The sequence below is a fragment of the Protobothrops mucrosquamatus genome, unplaced genomic scaffold (genome assembly GCF_001527695.2).
Source record: "Protobothrops mucrosquamatus isolate PMUCROS unplaced genomic scaffold, P.Mucros_1.0 scaffold_256, whole genome shotgun sequence".
NCBI lineage: Eukaryota > Metazoa > Chordata > Lepidosauria > Squamata > Viperidae > Protobothrops > Protobothrops mucrosquamatus.
In genome coordinates, this window is record NW_015386332.1 from 1,135,586 (window position 1) to 1,155,074 (window position 19,489).

The 19,489-nt window shown below is 34.7% G+C and overlaps 1 protein-coding gene across 1 annotated transcript in view; it reads left to right on the forward strand.

Moving 5' to 3' along the window:
- PNPT1 (polyribonucleotide nucleotidyltransferase 1) overlaps positions 1-19,489 on the forward strand; it is a 29,857-nt gene that overhangs the window by 4,557 nt on the left and 5,811 nt on the right. The window contains exons 5-22 of the mRNA XM_015831302.2: positions 470-583; positions 2,762-2,948; positions 3,914-3,965; positions 5,151-5,208; positions 5,930-6,026; positions 6,500-6,602; positions 7,408-7,478; positions 10,001-10,037; positions 11,446-11,512; positions 11,593-11,682; positions 12,410-12,463; positions 13,708-13,817; positions 15,070-15,141; positions 15,236-15,299; positions 16,799-16,882; positions 17,951-18,034; positions 18,129-18,235; positions 18,594-18,649. Coding sequence (XP_015686788.1) covers positions 470-583; positions 2,762-2,948; positions 3,914-3,965; positions 5,151-5,208; positions 5,930-6,026; positions 6,500-6,602; positions 7,408-7,478; positions 10,001-10,037; positions 11,446-11,512; positions 11,593-11,682; positions 12,410-12,463; positions 13,708-13,817; positions 15,070-15,141; positions 15,236-15,299; positions 16,799-16,882; positions 17,951-18,034; positions 18,129-18,235; positions 18,594-18,649 — 1,507 coding nt within the window. The remainder of the gene's footprint in view (positions 1-469; positions 584-2,761; positions 2,949-3,913; positions 3,966-5,150; positions 5,209-5,929; positions 6,027-6,499; positions 6,603-7,407; positions 7,479-10,000; positions 10,038-11,445; positions 11,513-11,592; positions 11,683-12,409; positions 12,464-13,707; positions 13,818-15,069; positions 15,142-15,235; positions 15,300-16,798; positions 16,883-17,950; positions 18,035-18,128; positions 18,236-18,593; positions 18,650-19,489) is intronic.

Consider the following 19,489-nt stretch of genomic DNA (forward strand, 5'->3'; position numbering starts at 1 on the left):
ATTTTTTAGAAAAATTAAATATTGGGAGTTACAATCAAAAGTTCATGACTACTTCCAGTCCTAGCACTTGAGATTATGTTTCCCCATTCTAAATCACCATAATCTGATTGTAAACGTGCCAGAGATGCACCAGTGAAGTAGCTTTTCTCATACATTATTTTCACTATTGTTTTAATATCCTCTCAAATTTAAGCAAAGAAAAAAAATCCCTTATTTCCTTTCATTACTTCGATGAATTTGACGCAAGCACTGTGTGGGAATTGTCTTTGTGGTATAGCTTTTAAAAAATTTGTTCAATAAAGCAAAATATTTGAAGCAGCAAATTTGATAAGTAATACATTATTATCTAAGATGTATTATTTCTGATTCAAAAACATTGAAAAGGTTCACAAATTACTGATTTTATTGTTTGATTTGAATTGATTTGCATAACTGATGGAATATCTTAATTTATGGAGTACCTTCTTAGGAGCTGTAAGAGTTGGAATGATTGATGGAGAAGTTGTTGTTAATCCCACTCGAAAAGAAATGGCTTCTAGTACTTTGAATTTAGTGGTTTCTGGAGCCCCTCGGAGCCATATTGGTAAGTGGTTCAAATATGCATATAGAGATAGTTCTTGACTTGACACTGGTTGTTTAATGAACATTTGGACTTATGATGGCCTCAGAAATGCTTTACGGCCTCTAAAGCATTTCTAGATGTCATAAAATCCCTCCCCCACAGCCACATGACTACATTTTGGTCACTTGACAACTGGCTTACATTTGCAACTTTTACAACCATACGATTCACTTAACAATTACATGATTTGGACATACAGCCGTATGATTTGCTTAGTGTCCACCATAAAATGAGTCATAAAATCAGGCCCACTCATATATTGATTTACAACTGCCATAATTTATAACTGAAATTCTGTCCCAATTGTGGTAGGTTGAGAACTACCTAGCTTTGATTTAAAAAGACTGAACAATTTTATTTCTACATGGAAACCTCTTTTGGACTTTTTGCCAGAAACTGAAAGAAATGAAATTTTGTTTTTGGAAATTATAAATCCCATATTAGAATTATATGTGATTATAGAAATAATGTGTATTTTGAACTGTTGTGCAGAGCAGAGGTATGAAATGTACTGCATTTTGCACCATCTGAAATTTCTGGATGCAGCCTCATGTAGAATGTGTTACAACAGGGATGTCAAATTGCCGGTCCACGGGCCAGATGTCATGCCAAAACTGCACCCACCCCATTGCTGGCAATGGAGAAAAAGTCGCGATACATCGTGACACATCACATGATGTTGCGAGTTTGACACCCCTATGTTACAATAAAGTGGGAAGCAACTAGGACATGAGTGACTGAGTGTAGGGCCTCCCAATCCAGGTATGGGCACAGCTGGTGCACAACCCAAAGTTGTACAAAGGCCCTCTAGCTACGACAGCAACCTTTTCCTTGAGCAGTCATCTTGAGTCCAGAAGGATCTCCAGATTGTGCATTGGCTCTGTATAGGTAGTGCAGCCCTATCCATGATAAATTCTCAGTTCCTGTGGTACCCAAAGCCGTTGCCAGGTTCAACCCCAAAATGATATAGTTCAGCCAAAGTTCAGTTCTTTATTTGCTCATACCATATAGACAGAATCTTGCCAAACTAAATGTATATTACTGAGGAAATAATTAGAGATTTTAGGGAGTGACTGTCCTAAATCTCTTTCTCTGATCCAGCTCTGGGCTTTATTGCCTCTTATCTCACCCCCTCTCCTGTGCTCCCTCTGTCCTGGGAAACTCGCTGCACTAGTCCATCATGCCACCTTCCTCTTTGTAGACACATTCCATCACATCCATTCAATCTTACCAGAGTTGAGTTGAAGCCCTTCCAAACCTCTACATCCTCCAGGACCAAGGCAAGATGTCAACTTCACCATGTGAATAGATATACAGTTGGGTATCATCAGCATACTTATGATACCTTACCACATGATTACCATTAACCTCTCTCAGTGGCTTCATGTAGATGTTGAACAGGAGTGAAGAGAACCTTGTGGCATCCCACAGTGTAGGGGCTGAGGGCAGGACCTCTAGTTCCCAATCAACACTGATTGAAACCAGCAATAGGGGAAAGAAGAAAACCAATACTGTACTGTGCTACTCACTCCCAACCCCGACAACTAGCCCAGAAAGACATGTTTGATGATATTTTGTCACTTTTCTTCTGAAAGTCTCTTTGATGTACCTGACTTAACACTTTTTTTAGATACTAAATCTATTTCATCTCCCAATGCCTATTTCCAAATAGAACAGTTTGTTTATTCTTTGCTAATTTTGTTATTATTTTACTGGTTTTGGTAGCCACCCAGAGTTGCATTTGCAAGATGGGTAGCCATATAGATTCATTAAATAAAATACTTAATACTTCTGAGTCACAAAAATCTTGCAAAGAAGTTAGCTGTCTGAAGTATGGACTTAGGTATTTTTTTGCTGACGTTATTGCTGTTTGCCAGTGACTCAGTTTAACTTGTAGTTATTTGAGGAAGGTTCTAAAGTAGTGTTTCCAAGCCAGATCAGAAAAGGTTAAGTGAAATAGGATAGATTTCTTCATAGCAAAGCAGTTAAGTCTTCATATGTGTGAATCTTAATTCATTAAGACCCATTTACATAATATAGGCTGGCCATTTCTTTGTCTTAGGCATTTTGTTGATAGCTAATATATTTCATACTGAAGGCTGTTGGAGTAATTAACCACCTCTCAATTTTATTCAATAGTTATGTTGGAAGCTGCAGCAGACAACATCCTGCAACAGGATTTCTGCCATGCCATCAAAGTAGGTTTGAAGCATACCCAGCAGATCATTCAAGGCATACAGCAGCTGGAAAGAGAGCAAAGAATCAAAAAGAGAACTGACCAGAAGTTATTCACTGCCCCTGAGGAGATTGTGAAATATGCACAACAGTAAGTGTGTATACAGGCATCTGGAGAGCTGTAATTGAATGTGCATTAGCTTCTTGTATTCTTTCTTACTTAAAAATAACTGTAGCTACATAATTGTTGCACATATGTTCCAAACCTGCTGCCATTCAAAGTTACAACAGCACTGAAAAAGTGACTTATGAACATTTTTCATATTTATGACCATCACAATCAGTTCATTTACTACATGGGTGTCAAATTTGCCACGTCATGTGACGTGTCACAATGTATCACGACTCTTTTTTGCATTGCCAGCAATGGGGTGAGCGCGGCTTCGGTATAACGCGGGCCGGCAGTTTGATATCCCTGATTTACTAAAATGTCTCTTCCTGGCTTTCCTAATTTCAAAGGATGAAGCTACATTTCTAAATTGTGTTCAGTTTCCTCAACATAATATTGAGAAGATTTTGTTTGCTAGATTATGTGTATTTTTTGGATTTCAAATACATATTATAGATCTTATTAGTATATACTCTTCATTTTGTGCTCTAAACACAGGTGTTTGGATATTTGCTGGATTATTGTACAGGAAACCTTTGATTAAATAGACTAATGATGAGAAAGGGTGCTTAGTAAAACCAAACATTTATTAAATGGCAAATGGGTCTTTTTTAAACCAAAGCACATGATAAAATCTACTCTTAATATTGAATACTCATTTTGAGTGGAAGCAGCAAGCATAGTCTAGACTGCTTTGCTAAATATGGACACTGTACAATGTTTGGGAGAAAATTTGTTATTGCCTGCAATTCAAATAAAATACACTTCAGCATATTTTGTAAATTAAAAGCAAACATCACTAAACCAGTTTTTTAGATTTGAGGGTTTACTCTTTCAAAGCAGAAGAAAAATTCAACATACACAGTATGAGTGAAGTTTTTATTAAAGTATGAACTTACTACATTGTTTACTTATTTTTCTGTGCTTCCTCCTCCATCTCTGCAAAGACTTGCATCTGAAAAAGTCACAGCAGTATTTTCAGACTTCACACATGATAAAGTAAGTATTTGCATTCATGTAATCAGTTGCAGCTGAGTCCCTTCTAGATTTTCTTTCTGCATCCCAATAGGGCTACGTACTGATCTAGCTTCAAGAGGCAAAAGATTATTCAAAACACTGAATCACTAGGAATTGGGCAAGCGTAAAAATTTAATTAACATAACATCTGGCAGCAATTCTTTAGCAAAACTGCGTGTGGCAGCAAGAAAAAGATCCATGTTTATGAACAAAGAAATGAAAGTATTAACAAATGCATAAAGTTTCAGTTCACCTTTCTTCTTATGAAGCAGGTCCACTCCCAGGCCATGGTCTGGGCTATGATCCAGGGACTACTGTTTAGAAGGGCCTAATGCTGGGAAAGATTGAGGGCAATAGAAGAAGGGGACGACAGAGAATGAGGTGGCTGGATGGAGTCACTGAAGCAGTAGGCATGAACTTAAATGGACTCCAGAAGATGGTAGAGGACAGGAAGACCTGGAGGAACGTTGTCCATGGGGTCGCGATGGGTCGGACACGACTTCGCAATTAACAACAACAAAATGTATCATATAAATTTGATAAAATTTAAAACAAATCCCCCACGTTATTCTAAAATACCCCATATCTCAGGAGAGTGCAAAATCCATAGATTTAGCAATTTTTTTTATTCCTTCCAATTTATTTTTGGTATCCCATAGTAGTGTTAGATACATAATCATGACTGCAATTATCAGGTTACTGACTCTTGGCACAAAAGCTTGCAATGGCAGTACCCTGGTCCACATCGAAGATTGGAACCTGCTAGTCCATCTGCAATAAGTTTAAAGTAATCTGTACAATTAGTATCTATTTCTTTTATCTTGAACATGGTTTTCTTGTACATGATAAATTCCCTGCCACTCTTAAGACATTCCTCTAGTCTATTGAGAACATGAAAGTGGCTTTTCCATATCTGCTACAGGCTTTAGAACTCCCTGCAAATGAAGTTGTGTTTTCTGCCTCTATATTATCCTTCAGCAAGACATTTAAGGTTCTGGGGTGATTTTGAACTGGTCGATTCTTTTCTTAATTATATATTCTCATTTTAATAAATGGGATTTTGTGTTCGAATTCTATTTTGTATCTATCTTTTGCTATCTTGAGCACTATTGATGAAAGAAAGATAGAACATAAATTTAATAACTACCTGGACATTTTGCATTCTAGATTTCAAGAGATGAAGCTATCAACAAAATCAGGCTTGAAACAGAAGAACAGCTAAAAGGTCAGATATACTAATAATTGTTTTACATGTGCATGCATATTACGAAATATATTTTGGAGAGACTTTTTGTGTACAGATCTATGTTTGATAGGCAAAAAAAGGCACAGGTTCTTTTTCACAGATATGTCAGTAACCTAAATCTAACCCAGATTTTACTAAGGTGGTGAACTAATGTCTGTGCAATGTAGTACTGCAGACTACAGGATTTAGTCTGATTGAATGTTCTTATTCCTTGGATGTAAAAAAAAAATAGTGAGAAAGAAGATGAATATACTATTTTTGTTATGTCTGGACTTTTTCTATTTGTACAATATATATAAATATTTAGACTACCATCTTAGTGAAACCCAAACTCATAGTTCTGTGGACACCTTATATCAGGGGTAGTCAACCTTGGCTCTTTTATGACTCGTGGACTTCAATTCCCAGAATTCCTGAGCCAGCTTAGCTGGCTCAGGAATTCTGGGAGTTGAAGTCCACGAGTCATAAAAGAGCCAAGGTTGACTACCCCTGCCTTATATGGATGTTGATGATAAAGAAACATGTATCTCATATCTTTTCCTTCCTGTTTGGTTGCTTTCATTTCTACTAAGCTGTTCTCTTTGTATCTGCTGAAAGAAAAAGATATAAAATCATGCTAATTATTTTGTTGCTAAAATAGCTGCTGTTCACTAAATTTTTAAGTGACAGAAAATAATTTTTCTTCTATATTAACTCCTAGAAAAGTTTCCAGAGGCAGATTCTTATGAAATCATGGAATCATTTAATGTTGTTACCAAGGAAATCTTTAGAAATCTTATCATGAATGAATACCGAAGGTAAATGTGGAATTGATTGTAATTAAGTGGTATTATTTTCAAATGATGCTAATAGAAGGCAAAATGTGGGATAGATTTTGAAACAACTCATGCCTTGTACATGAGCCAATAAGAATAGAGTCCCTAACAGGACAACATGTGCATGATGAACCAGAAAAAAATGTATTTGACAATATGTTCGAGAAGTAATACTTGATTAGAAACTTAAAAAATATGTGTCAATGGATTGATTTGATCTGAACTGTTGACAGCCTTTTTTAGTTGGACCTATATTTGAATATTATACCAGTATGTATATATCAGTGAAATAGTAGAAGCAGGAGATGCTGTAGTAAACCTTCTCCCCTACTCTGTATCAGCTCTAACAGGTAACACTGCTATTGGATTTAAATCAAAGGATGCATTCTGTATATGAGTTCGTGAAATAAGATTTTGGAAAGAAAAATTATTTCTTTTTAATTTTATTTTTCTAGATGTGATGGTAGAGATTTCACTACACTTAGAAATATCAGTTGTGAAGTGGACTTGTTTAAAACTTTGCATGGTTCAGCTTTATTTCAAAGGGGACAAACACAGGTATTAACTTCTCTTGTTTTTGAATATTATAAATTAAAAAATTGCTTAAATGCCTCATTTTAAAAAATTACCATATTTATTTCTGTTTGTTGGCTTGGCTGTTAAAAGCATTAAAAGGGGGATATAATCTGCAGCAAAACTCAAGCTTTATATGAACAAAATTTAAAGCTTTATCATCATCATTTGAAAAATCTTTCATGCCCTGGGACTCAGGAAAATGTATGCACGAGTCTATGTCTTAAGAGGGGAAAAAATCATACAGTGCAAATAGTGGTATACTGTTAGCGTGCAGTTAAAACAAAATTTATGATTTTAAGTGACTACAATATTTTAAAATTTTGAAATAAGTTGACTGCTACTTTGTTTGTAAAATTATCCCTAACTTCCTTGTGCATATGAAATTAGAGGGCTTTGTTTTGCACTGCTATTAAAATTGCATTGTATGGGATATGCATGTCAGTGAATGAAAAGGTTCTTGTATATGAATAGTTAAAAACAGCAGTATGTTTGATCAGACTTCTTGATCTTAAACTGGTAAAAAAGAGTACATATTTTTATCCTTTTTTCCTTCTGAAAAATAAGTTCGGTTGATTTTTACATATTTGATTGAAACTTCTAATATATAGCATTTATTCTTGTAGTATAATCTTAAACAAGTACAGCTCGGAAACATTTGAAATGAAGGCGAACATAATTTCATTGAGTTTCTGAAACGTTTTATGTTACTATCATTTTTATTAAAGAATTTAATTTTCTTAAATAGAAATGTTTTTATAATACCACTTCTTTTTTGGCTAATATTTAGGTCCTGTGTACAGTTACATTTGATTCGTTAGAATCAAGTATTAAATCAGATCTTATTACAACAGTAGTCAGGTATGTGCCATTGTATATTTTCCTTTCACCTTCTTCACACTGCTAGCTTAGTTTAGTTTTTGCTGTTTGCGGGCTCATCTGATTGCTTATCAGGTAGTCCTCACTTAGCAACCACAATTGGGACTGGCAACTTCCTCTCTTGATGTGTTATGTTGAACTTGAAATCGCTAAATTATTAAATATTAGAGGAGCCATAATTCTTGTAGCTTAAGCTGTTTTACCATTTAGATCAGGGGTAGTCAACCTTGGCTCTTTTATGACTCGTGGACTTCAATTCCCAGAATTCCTGAGCCAACTCTGGGAGTTGAAGTCCACGAGTCATAAAAGAGCCAAGGTTGACTACCCTTGATTTAGATCTTCAGGAGAGGCCCTTTTGGAAAGGCCCCTCTTTGTCTAAAGTATACCTGCCTGGCATGCAGAAGAAGCGTTTCTTTATTCCACGCAGTCAGTGAGACACTTTACCCTAAGGATTTCACTTTGTTCCCTGATCTCTCATCATTCAGAAAATCTGGAAAGATGGATCACTGTTATCAGAATTTTAATGTTTAATTGATTTGAACATTGATTTTATGTCTTTAGTTGTACACCTTATGTTTACATTTTATTAAGCATTACAGATAGTCTTCGATTTACAACCATTCGCTTAATGACCATTCAAAGTAACAACGGCACAGAAAAAAGTTACTTATGACCTGTTTTCATACTTATGACTATTGCAGCATCCCCACAGTCACATGGTCAAACTTTGATGTGCTTTGCAACCAGCATGTATTTACGATGGTTGCAGCATCCCGGGATTGTTATTGCAACTTTCTTAGAGAGTTTCTGATGAGCAAAGTCAATGGGGAGGGGAGCAAGATTCACCTAACGACCACATGATTCATTTAACAACTTCAGAGGTTTTTTTTTTAACATCCATGGCGAAAAGGTCATAAAATGAGGCACGACTCACTTGTAACAACTGTCTTGCTTAGTAGTGGAAATTTGGGGCTCAATTATGGTTGTAAGTCGAGGACTACCTTTATAAGTATTTTTAACTGAAGACAAGATAGACTAAATGGAATAGATAAAATAATAAATTGCAATATTGCAATTTAAAATTTAAGTTAAGTTATACAATGATTGGATTCACATACTAAACTAAAATTTCTCTTCAGCATGATTTATTGAACAAATAGAAGCTTGTTTTACACCTGTCACTAAGCAATGAATTACATTGTTTACAAACCATGGGGACTGGCTTTTGACATCATCTTAATTCATAATGTAGGTAGCCCTTGACAAGGACCACAATTAGAACCAGAATTTCTATTGATAAGCAAGGTGATTGTTAAGTGAGTCATGCTCAATTTTATGACCTTTTTGCCATGGTTGTTAAATGAATCACTGCAGTTGTTAAGTGATTCGGGCAGTCATTAAGCAAATCCCCCATTGACTTTGCTTGTCAGAAGCCAGCTGAGAAAGTCCCAAAAGGTGACCTGGAATGATACGGCCATCATAAATACATGTCAGTTGCTAAGCGCCCAGATTTTCATCACATTACTGTAGGGATGCTGCAATAGTTGTAAGTGTGAGAACCAGTCGTCACTTTTTTCAGGGCCGTTGTTTTAGTTTATAAATTAAGAATTATGGCTTAATGTAGGACAATGGTTTATGATACTTGAATGCTTATATGCCTCTCAGCACCTTTGCTCCTACAAGCTTCCCTATCCGTTCTGACAATATTTTTATTTTTTAAATGAGAAGTTGCAACCAAAAGATCCTCTCCTAGAATAATTGTATTTATAAGAAGGCTTCTAAACATAATATAAGTTTCCTGGGCATTGTTATAAAATAAAAGTGGATTCATTGCAGTCCAATGTTTTCTTCGCAAGTTTTCATGCAGAGAAAATGTTGGGTTAGAAACCAGCATTCTGGAATGGCAGATGGTGGACAATTTCACATTTTTTTATAAATTAATTTTCCGTGATAGGCTGTTCCATTCATTTTTGTGAACAGACAAGCCTCCTTGTCAGAATGCTCAAAACATTATTCACTATCTTAAGAAAAGCTGACTAAAATATCAATTCAGACACATTTCTGTAAACAATATGTGCATACGTGGCCACATACTGTACACAGTTTGTGTGCATAAAACCATTTCTCCAGACAATTTCCTATGAAAGACAGATCATGCTTAGGCTGATTTAATTTTAAAAATATAACTTTGTACTGGCTTATCACATTAGTTTCTGAGTTCTGAAAACAGGTTGGTCGAATCAGGAAAAGGGCTCCATAGTAATGTACTTATACATAGCTATAAGCTAAACTTACTACAAAAATAAACTGCTTCTGAAAATTTCAAGGATTCTGCAGCAATTTATGGCTTGGAGAAATGAGGTTTCTCGTGCTCTAAATCCTGACTTCATGTTTTGTCTGTTTGTGAGAGAGGGCAAAGTAGATAGTTTTATTAAAATGTTCATGCATTGATTAAATTATATACAGCTTATTAAGATCTACATAACTTTTTATTTCTATTTTAGTGGAATAAAAGATAAAAACTTTATGCTTCATTATGAGGTATGATATTTTCCTTTGTTTCACTTGAATATTTTTAAGTATGCCTAATCAATAAACTTAAGTACTTGGACTTAGGGCTGATTCCACATTGCTTTCCTTAAAAATAAAATTCCTCTGTCAAAAGCTTATTCAGATCTCAAGGGAACTCCAAAGTTTTCTGTAGGAAGACCAGCTGTATTGTAATAATAATGCTCTGGCTGTTGTGCTTGTTGTGTACTTTTAAGTTGCATTTTCTGGAAGTATTGTGATATTTTTGTGACTTTTTAATGAGATTTTAATGTTTTACTCTGCTTTGAATATTTTTAGGAATAAAAATAATTAATTTATACTACAAGTAACCCCTACCTCTAGAGTTCCCACTTAAACAACCTTATCTGGGTTCTCACTTTAAGAAGTCCATCTAATGTTAAGCCATAAACCATAGAAGTAAAATCACATATTGGGCTGAATTGTGAACTCGTTAAGATGTTTTGAGAGAGGTAGATTACATTTGGGCAACAGCAATAAAAACATCCAGTCAAAATGTACAGAGTCAGATATAGGTAGTCCTCAACTTACAACAATTAGTTTAATGACCATTCAAAGTTACCACTGCACTGGAAAAAGTGACTTACGACCATTTTTCACAAGGCCACTGGGGCATCCATGTGGTCATGTGGTCAACATTCAGATGCTTGGCAACTGACTCATATTTATGACAGTTGCAGTGTCCCGGGGTCTTGTGATCACCTTTTGCTATCTTCTGGCAAAGTCAATTTCACTTAACAACTGTGTTACTAACTTAACAAATGCAGCGATTCACTTAACAACTGTGGCAAGAAAGGTTGTAAAGGGGGCAAAACTCACTTAACAAATGCCTCACTAGCAACAGAAAGGGGCTCAATTGTGGTCATAAGTCGAGGACTATCTGTATATGACCATTTAGAAGTTGCTATACACTCTCTTGTCTGTAATTGAAGGAGAATATTTTGTGCAACTGAAAAATGATTACCTTCACATGATCCTTTATTAAAGGGCTTTTATGAAATAACCCTTAGTTTGTTCCTAAACAGCATCTACAGTGTGTGCATTTGTGTTTGTTTATATGTGGATATATTGCACAGATGGCAAATAGATGCATATATGTATTTATTATAGTTATTTCAAGCAGTAGATGTTAGATATTTTTGCAATGTAACTATTATGTTAATAACATTTAGCCTGATTTCAGTGGATTAGATACGTTTGTTCTCTATATTTAATTGTGAGAGCCAATATTTTTCTTCAGAACTGTGAGAATAAATGAATCACTTAAAATAATTTCTAAATTCTGAAAACTATTTCAAATAGCATGTGTGAATTTCTGGCTCTGTATCTTAACATAAATACTGACTCTTAGTATTTTAAAGTGTCTTCCTTCTCTTTGTAGTTCCCTCCATATGCAACTAATGAGATTGGCAGAGTTTCAGGTTCAAATAGGAGAGAACTTGGTCATGGTAAGTAAACCCTTAGGCAACTCAATGTTTATATTAAAGTTAAGTATTCTTTGTATTCATGACATTATTTTTACCTGTAGGTGCACTTGCAGAGAAGGCTTTGAAATCGGTGATTCCAAGTAATTTCCCCTTCACAATAAGAGTTACTTCAGAAGTTTTAGAATCAAATGGTATTTGCTTTTTTATATATTTTGCTTTAATCTATTAGTAACAATCTAGGATTTGGGAGAAGGGATTTGTAGCCTTTTTTATCTCTAGTAGAAAATTTCATTGTGATTTTGGTAAAAATAGGGTTTATGAATGTTTAAGGCCTTTATACTTCAGCTCTTATTCCAAGCTTTTTTAAAATTTCTGAAATTCATCAAGGTTTGGGATCACTACTTTGTTACTTGTATCTAGAATGACTGAAGAATCTACCGTACATCTAGGACAGGTAGGCAACCTTGGCTCTTCTGGGAGTTGAAGTCCACGAGTCATAAAAGAGCCAAGGTTGCCTACCCCTGATTTAGGAGATAGAAATCAAAAATTGATGAACAGTTATGGATTTTCTTCATATTACTGGGAAACATTTGGAGGGGGAAGGTTGCCTTCAAGTCAGTCTTGACTCCTGGTGACTGTCTGGATTATTCCCTACAGTTTTCTTGGCAAAATTTCATTGGTGGTTTGCCATTGCCTGCTTCCAAGCTCTGAAAAAAAAGCAACTGACCCAACATCAATCAGGTGGCTTTGTACCTAAGGAGGAACTAAAATTTGGTGATCTCTGGTTTTGATAGACTTCCTTAACTGCTACACCAAACTGGCTCTCACTGGGAAAGCTACTCATTTGTAAATATATGTTAGAAAGGTAGTATTTAATTGACAATGCATTAAGGGATACCTTACAATTTCTGTCCCTAGGGTCATCATCGATGGCTTCTGTTTGTGGTGGAAGTCTAGCCTTGATGGATGCAGGTATGTTGTTCCTAAAGCGTATGAATGTCATATTTTGAATTGATTTATGTAATACAATGCTATGAAAATAGTAAAATTAAAAATATTGGTTTCAAATAACATAAAAGTCAGATTTAACTTTTATTTTTGGATTCAATTCTGGATAATACAAACTGTTTCAAGGCAAACTGGAACAGGTTAAACAAAAAGAATTTTAAAAGGGGTGAGTAGGAATATTTATTTATTTACTAGATTTATAAGACTGCCCAACTTAAACTGTGATTCCTATGAAAAGAAATTTAAGAATTTAGGAAGGTTTGACCTTAATAAGAAAATAAATGAAATATTTGAAAAGTTGTCACAGAGATGATGGTCATGACTTGTCCCCAACCCCCGGGCTGCGGCCCACTACCAGGCCAACCCTAACTTGCCATGCAAGTGGCGGGCTGGCGCATGTGTGCAACTCGACTTACACAAGCGGCAGTATGGCACACGGGCCGGTTCCCCTCTCCCCCGCCACCCACCAAGCTGTGAAGGTTGGGGACCGCTGTTCTAAACTGCAGGATATGTATAATGAGGTATGATTACACATACTGTATATACCTAGAATGTAGAAGGTTGGTCCTTTTGATCTCATTGAGCAGAAGTCCCTAAATCTTCCCCATCCCCCAATTTCTTCTATATGCTTCCACACTCCCTAGGAAAACCTAGTAGGGGTGCTACTAGTTAGATAGCTGTCTAATTCCTGAACTCTAACTGAAATTGCAATGGATTGGAGTGTAGTTCTTACCTGGCTTTTAGCCAGTGCCAGATACAGGTACAGAAGAAAAAAATGAGCTTTCCTATCCTTTTTGGAAAAGCCTATAGGACAGGAGTTTTTCCCTTCTGATTGGTTCTTCAGAGTTTGATTTTTCTAGGTTCTATTTGTCTCTGTGACTGACCAATTGTATTTTGGTTTTACTTTTAACCTTTTGGTGTCAGAATGTTTGGAAGTAGGCTTCTTCCCATTCACTACAACGTGGAAGAATGCAAACTTGAAAAAAAAATATTTTATTTGAACGTTGGGAATTTTTTTCTCAGTGATACAGGAGTTTGTCAGTAAAACAAATTACCTAGAAAACTGATGGTCTTCCCTTCTTTGAATACCGGTATGTTCACATGAAGGCTAGGGAAAAATATATTTTGTACTAAGCAGAGGTTGGATTCTAAAGCCTAAATAGTTTTGTTCAACTGCATGATTTTGGGGTTTTTTTTCTCTCTGCCAGGAGTTCCCATATCATCTCCCGTAGCAGGTGTTGCTGTTGGTTTGATTACCAAGCCAAATCCTGAAAAAAATGGAGATATTGAAAATTATTGCCTACTAACAGACATTCTGGTGAGTATCTTTAAGTTTGTTTCTCAATTTTGAGATATCTTCAATCTATAAAATTTATATTAAATTATTAAAAAGATTGTTATTTCACCAAAATTCAATTATAAAAAACTTAAAATCCATGACCATTATAAATTAATAGCAAATAAATGAGAGGCAGAGCTCTGAATTAGGAGAGTACCATTTGAATCTAATGGCCTCAGGAAACCCACTACTTTTCCTCATACAACCTACTTATCTATTAAATGGAGATATTATTGGCCAACCATACACATTTTAACATATAATCTGTGTGAAGTGCTTTAAATGCTGTACAAGCATGAACATTTAATATTAAATATTAGTACTAGTTGGCTCTGGAGATTACTAAGTTCTTTTGTTTAGCAACTATATAACTTTTCTTGCATTTATACAAATTCACACGTATGATGTCTGATGAACTATTGAACTGAATATGTGTCTGATATGAGTATTATATACCATTAGTCCTCAACATATGACCACAATTTGAGCAAGAGAGTTGTTAAGTGAGTTTTGTCCCATTTTACAACCTTCCTTGCCACATTTAAGTGAATCACTGTGATTGTTAAGTGAATCATGCGGTCATTAAGCAAATCTGTCTTCCCCTATTGACTTTGCTTGTCAGAGGTTGCCTGGGAAGGTTACAAATGGTGATCGGATGACCCTTAGACAGTGCAACTTGTCACAAATACATGCCAGTTTCCAAGTGCCCAAATTTTGATCACATGACCATGGGGACACTGCAGTGGTCATATGTATAAAAACTGATCATATCTCATTTTTTTCACTAGCGTTGTAAGTTTGAATCATCACTAAATGAATGGTTGTAAATCTGCAATTACCTATATTCATGTTGACCATGTAGTCTGCAGTCTGTGTAATTTCCCCTGCCTCTGGCAAAACTCATATTAATTATAATATCTAGAAACAATCAAAGATTATACAACATTTGAAATCCCGGGAATTTAGTATTTTACAGCCGATGTTTATTATGCTCTAAACCAAAACTAGGCTTCTGGCATCAGTGTATTTAACTATTTATTGAGTAACTTTGGTTGATGTTATTTTCCAAGGACATGATATATAGTTTGGAGACTCCATTATATCAATATAAGTATAGAATTTAGTGCAGTTCTGAAGAAAGTGTCACAGCAGAATTTGTGTTGACATTTATGATTGGATTGTTAATAGAACTATTGCAATGTTGTTGATTATTCCAAATGCTCTTATACAGGGAATAGAGGATTATAACGGTGATATGGACTTCAAGATGGCTGGGACAAATAAAGGAATCACTGCCTTACAGGTATCCGCTATAATCGTTTTAATCCATCTGACCCACAATTTGTCAGAAAAAATTAGCTGATATTATACTATATTTTTAATTTGTGCATTATTAGGCTGATATCAAGATACCAGGAATACCTTTAAAAATTGTAATGGAAGCTATTCAACAAGCTACAGGTAAGAAAGACAACCACAATTCTTGATTTATCTTTGCTTCTTTTTTCTCTATATTTTTCACATCAACAAAAGGTAAATTATAAATCTGTAAAAATGTCCACAGTATTAACTACATCCAGGCTCATATTTTGATTGGCATTCAGTACATTAAGTTTATTTATTTATCACATTTACTGTATATGGTAATCTACTCATAAAGTAGGCAGTGTACAGCAATCAATAAAAACTCATTATAAAAATTAAAAATAAAAAACTAAAATATTTGGAAATATACAAAGCACAAGGAGAGAATAAAAGATCAACCACAATGGAGCCCTTTAAGAACATCTCCGGTTCCAGGCTAGCACAAGTAGATCTTTGGGATTTCCAGAATGATAACATAGATGAAGGTAATCTGAGTTCATTCAAAGCAAAATATTTCATAAGACTATTTAATCACAGTCCCACTGATCAATTAAAACTTTAAATCAAATAATATATGTTAAAATATTAAAATATAACCCTTTAAATCTCTTTGCTTTTCAACATAAAACTTAGCAATGGTCCTTGTTTGTCATTGTCTCTATGTCAGCAATGGACTGCATTTAACATGCTTTTTATTTTCTTACTACAGAAGAAGAAAAATACTAAGGAGAAATCTGTTTGATTTTACTTGCAGAAAATGCTGTCATTGTCTTAAGTGAATAGTTCTATACAGCCAAATAGGACTGTTATTTTTATTCCAAGACCCAGCCTAAAAATTTAATAGGCCCATAATCAAAAAAATTGCAACAAAAACTTAAAATGTGAAAGAAATGGAATGTTACTTAAATTCTTAAAAATATTTATTTATGTCTCACCTTTATTATTTGTACAAATAACTCAAGGCAGTGAACATACCCAACGTACCTTTTTCCTCTGTTTTCCCCACAACAACCCTGTGAGGTAGGTTAAGTTGAGAGAGAGAGAGAGACACCCAGCTGGCTTTCATGGCTAAGGCAGGACTTGAACTCACCATCTCCTGCTTTTTAGCTCTGCCTTAACTACTAGACCAAACTGGTTCTCATAAATGTTCTCTACCAGTGGGAATGTAAAGGGCTTCCATGATGCACTGTAAATAATACAGAAGCTGGACAAAAGATTTGATCTTATACTAATTCCTTATGACTTTCTAGACTGGAAATAATGTTGCTTTTAACTTAATACAGGGGTAGTCAACATGGCTCTTTTATGACTCGTGGACTTCAAGTCCCAGAATTCCTGAGCCAGCTAAGCTGGCTCAGGAATTCTGGGAATTGAAGTCCACGAGTCATAAAAGAGCCAAGGTTGACTACCCCTGACTTAATAGAACAGCTGATGAAAAGTGTCTCAAATCCTTGTGGTTATGAAATGCTGGAAAGGATTTGCTTGATTAGTCATATTAAAAAAGAAAGGCAGAAAACCAGCAGTATTATTTTAAGAAAAAGGTTAAATTTTATGTGTCTTGTATTTAAACAAAAATGTTTATTTTTTTTCTATAGTTGCAAAGAAAGAGGTCTTGCAAATTATGAACAAAGTAATTGCAAAACCTAGACCAAGCAGAAAAGAGAATGGACCACTTACAGGTAATGACATATAATCTTAATTGTTATGGTTAGAGAGGTTTTTCTCCCAAAATGCACGAAATGGGCACTTTAAGAAGATGACCCAGTATATACAGTACATAAAGCACTACATGCAGATTTATGACTTTTTTTGAGTTATTCCAGTCATTCAGTTTCATACATGACCTGCTGAGGTTGCTAAATGATATAGTATCAATAAAATCAGAATCTGTTAAAGAAGGGCATTTATCATTAATACCACAACATGTTTGTCTTGAGGAAAAATGGAAAAATATTTAATGGAATTTAAATTTAACAAAGTTTAAAAAAAAATAAAAAATTAAAAAAAAAAGAGAATAGAAAGAGAAGGGGCAAAGGGAAAAAAACATAGTATTTTTTGCAAATGTTTGATAAGTATAAAAATTGATTTAATATAATTTTTCTAGTCCTGTTTTAATTTTGTTTTTATTAGCAGTTGTGCCTTTAATGCCATATGGCAGTTTTGATTGATTAGAAACAGCACTTTCTATTAGTAATTGCTGTTCATTGCTCAAAAAACTAAGATTTAGAAATAGATACTTGCCAACAAAATCATAGAAGCAATGTTGTCTTGAAATGATCAGAAAGTCTAGAATAATTAGTAAATGTTTGTATCTATGTGGGGTATTTTTTCCTTTTAGACTACTAGTGAACCACATTCATATAAAATCTATGGGAAACAGTTTTGTTAATCTGTTATTTTTTGTTAAACAAATGTGTTCATTGATTTTTGCTTTTCATTGATTCTTCCTTTTGTGCCAAGATTTCTTTGTTCTTGATGATCATCCAAAGTTCTGCAGATTTGGAGTGGATATAATAGTGCTGTAAAGAAAATTGTTTAATATTACCTCCATCTTTTCTTTTGTCAGCACCAGTGTCCTGTGAGCAAAATGCAGTGTTTAGGATATTCTCATTAGTCAAATGAACTTGAGATCTAATTTTAGATCTATTTAGATTTCTAAATATTATACTACTATGCCGAAATGAAAACGTCAACCTCTAAATCCTAGTGTTACACTGTCTTCATATCTTGAATTTTGTTCATTTCAGAAACTATTCAGGTATCATTGTCAAAAAGAGCAAGATTTCTTGGACCAGGAGGTTATAATTTAAAGAAACTTCGAGCTGAAACTGGTAAATTCTGTTCTAGATTTTATATTTCCCACATTTTGTTTAAAACTAATACAGTGGATTAAATACTAACTGTATGCCTGTTTTTATTCCAAAGGGGTAACTGTTAGCCAAGTAGATGAAGAGACTTTTTCCATATTTGCTCCAGTACCAGAAGCTATGTATGAAGCAAAAGAATTTATTAAGGAATTATGCAAAGATGATGTAAGAGCCTTTTTGATATCTTTAGCTTTATTATTCATAATAATTTTCTAAAAATATCAGACATTCGGAGTCAGTTTGTTGCATTTACATTTCCTACTCCAAGTCCAAGTCTTTTCAGCCTGGATAAGTTTTCTGGATTTAAATAAAATATAATAGCTGATTTCCAAAGTATTATATTGAATGAATGAAAAAGTGGCCTTTTGAGAATTTTAATATTTTCTTTGAATACTAGGTCCATGCCATATTGCATGTTTTTAAAAAGGTGAACTGTTCTAGAACTCCCTTGGCTTTTGCAAGGATGTTTTTGTTCTTTGCATATATATTTACTCCTGTGGTTCTTCTTTCTTTGTATTTATAGCAAGACTATCAGTTGGAATTTGGAGCTATTTATACAGCAACAATAATTGAATTAAGGTAAACAAATGTATCTTCTGAAGTTGATCAAATAGTATTTCTGCATATAGATGAATGTGTGTTTCATCTCTCTCTCCTCTCTCTCACTCTCTCTCTCTCTCACACACACACACTACATATACACTTACTACATACCCACAATCTTTATTTAAAAAAATATATATATATATATTTCAGCACCTTTATGTAAACTTTTAGGGTATTTCTTAGGTATAGAGGAAATTCTGAAGCAAACCAGTCTAATGTTCTAATTTTGTTAAGGAGGAAAAAATCAATACAATGAAGAAGTAAAGGAAAGGATGGGTTAATAACCTTAACTTAGGCATTAATCTAAAATATTTCATTTTATGCCTAACTCCTTCTTGTCCAACTACTTATATGTGTTTTTTTTAAAAAAGGAATTTTAATTATTTTTAAACATCTTAATTGCATAGAAATAACATAAATAATGGAAGGCAGAGGTGCAGACTATTGCAACCTTATCCCAAACCCTTGTGTTTTAACACTGATTATTTGAGAGTTTCATTAGGCCTTTGTGTGTGAACTGATACAATGGGAACAATAAAAGACTGAATACATAGAATAGAATAGAGCTGGAAGGGACCTTGGAGGTCTTCTAGTCCAGCCCCCTGCTCAAGCAGGAGAACTTATACCATCTCAGACAAGTGACTGTCTAGTCTCCTCTTAAAAACCTCCAGTGATGGAGCACCCACGATTTCTGAAAGCAAGCTGTTCCATTGGTTAATTGTCCTCACTGTTAGGAAGTTTCTCCTTAATTCCAGGTTGCTTCTCTCTTTGATCATTTTCCAACCATTGTTTCTTGTCCTGCCCTCTGGTGCT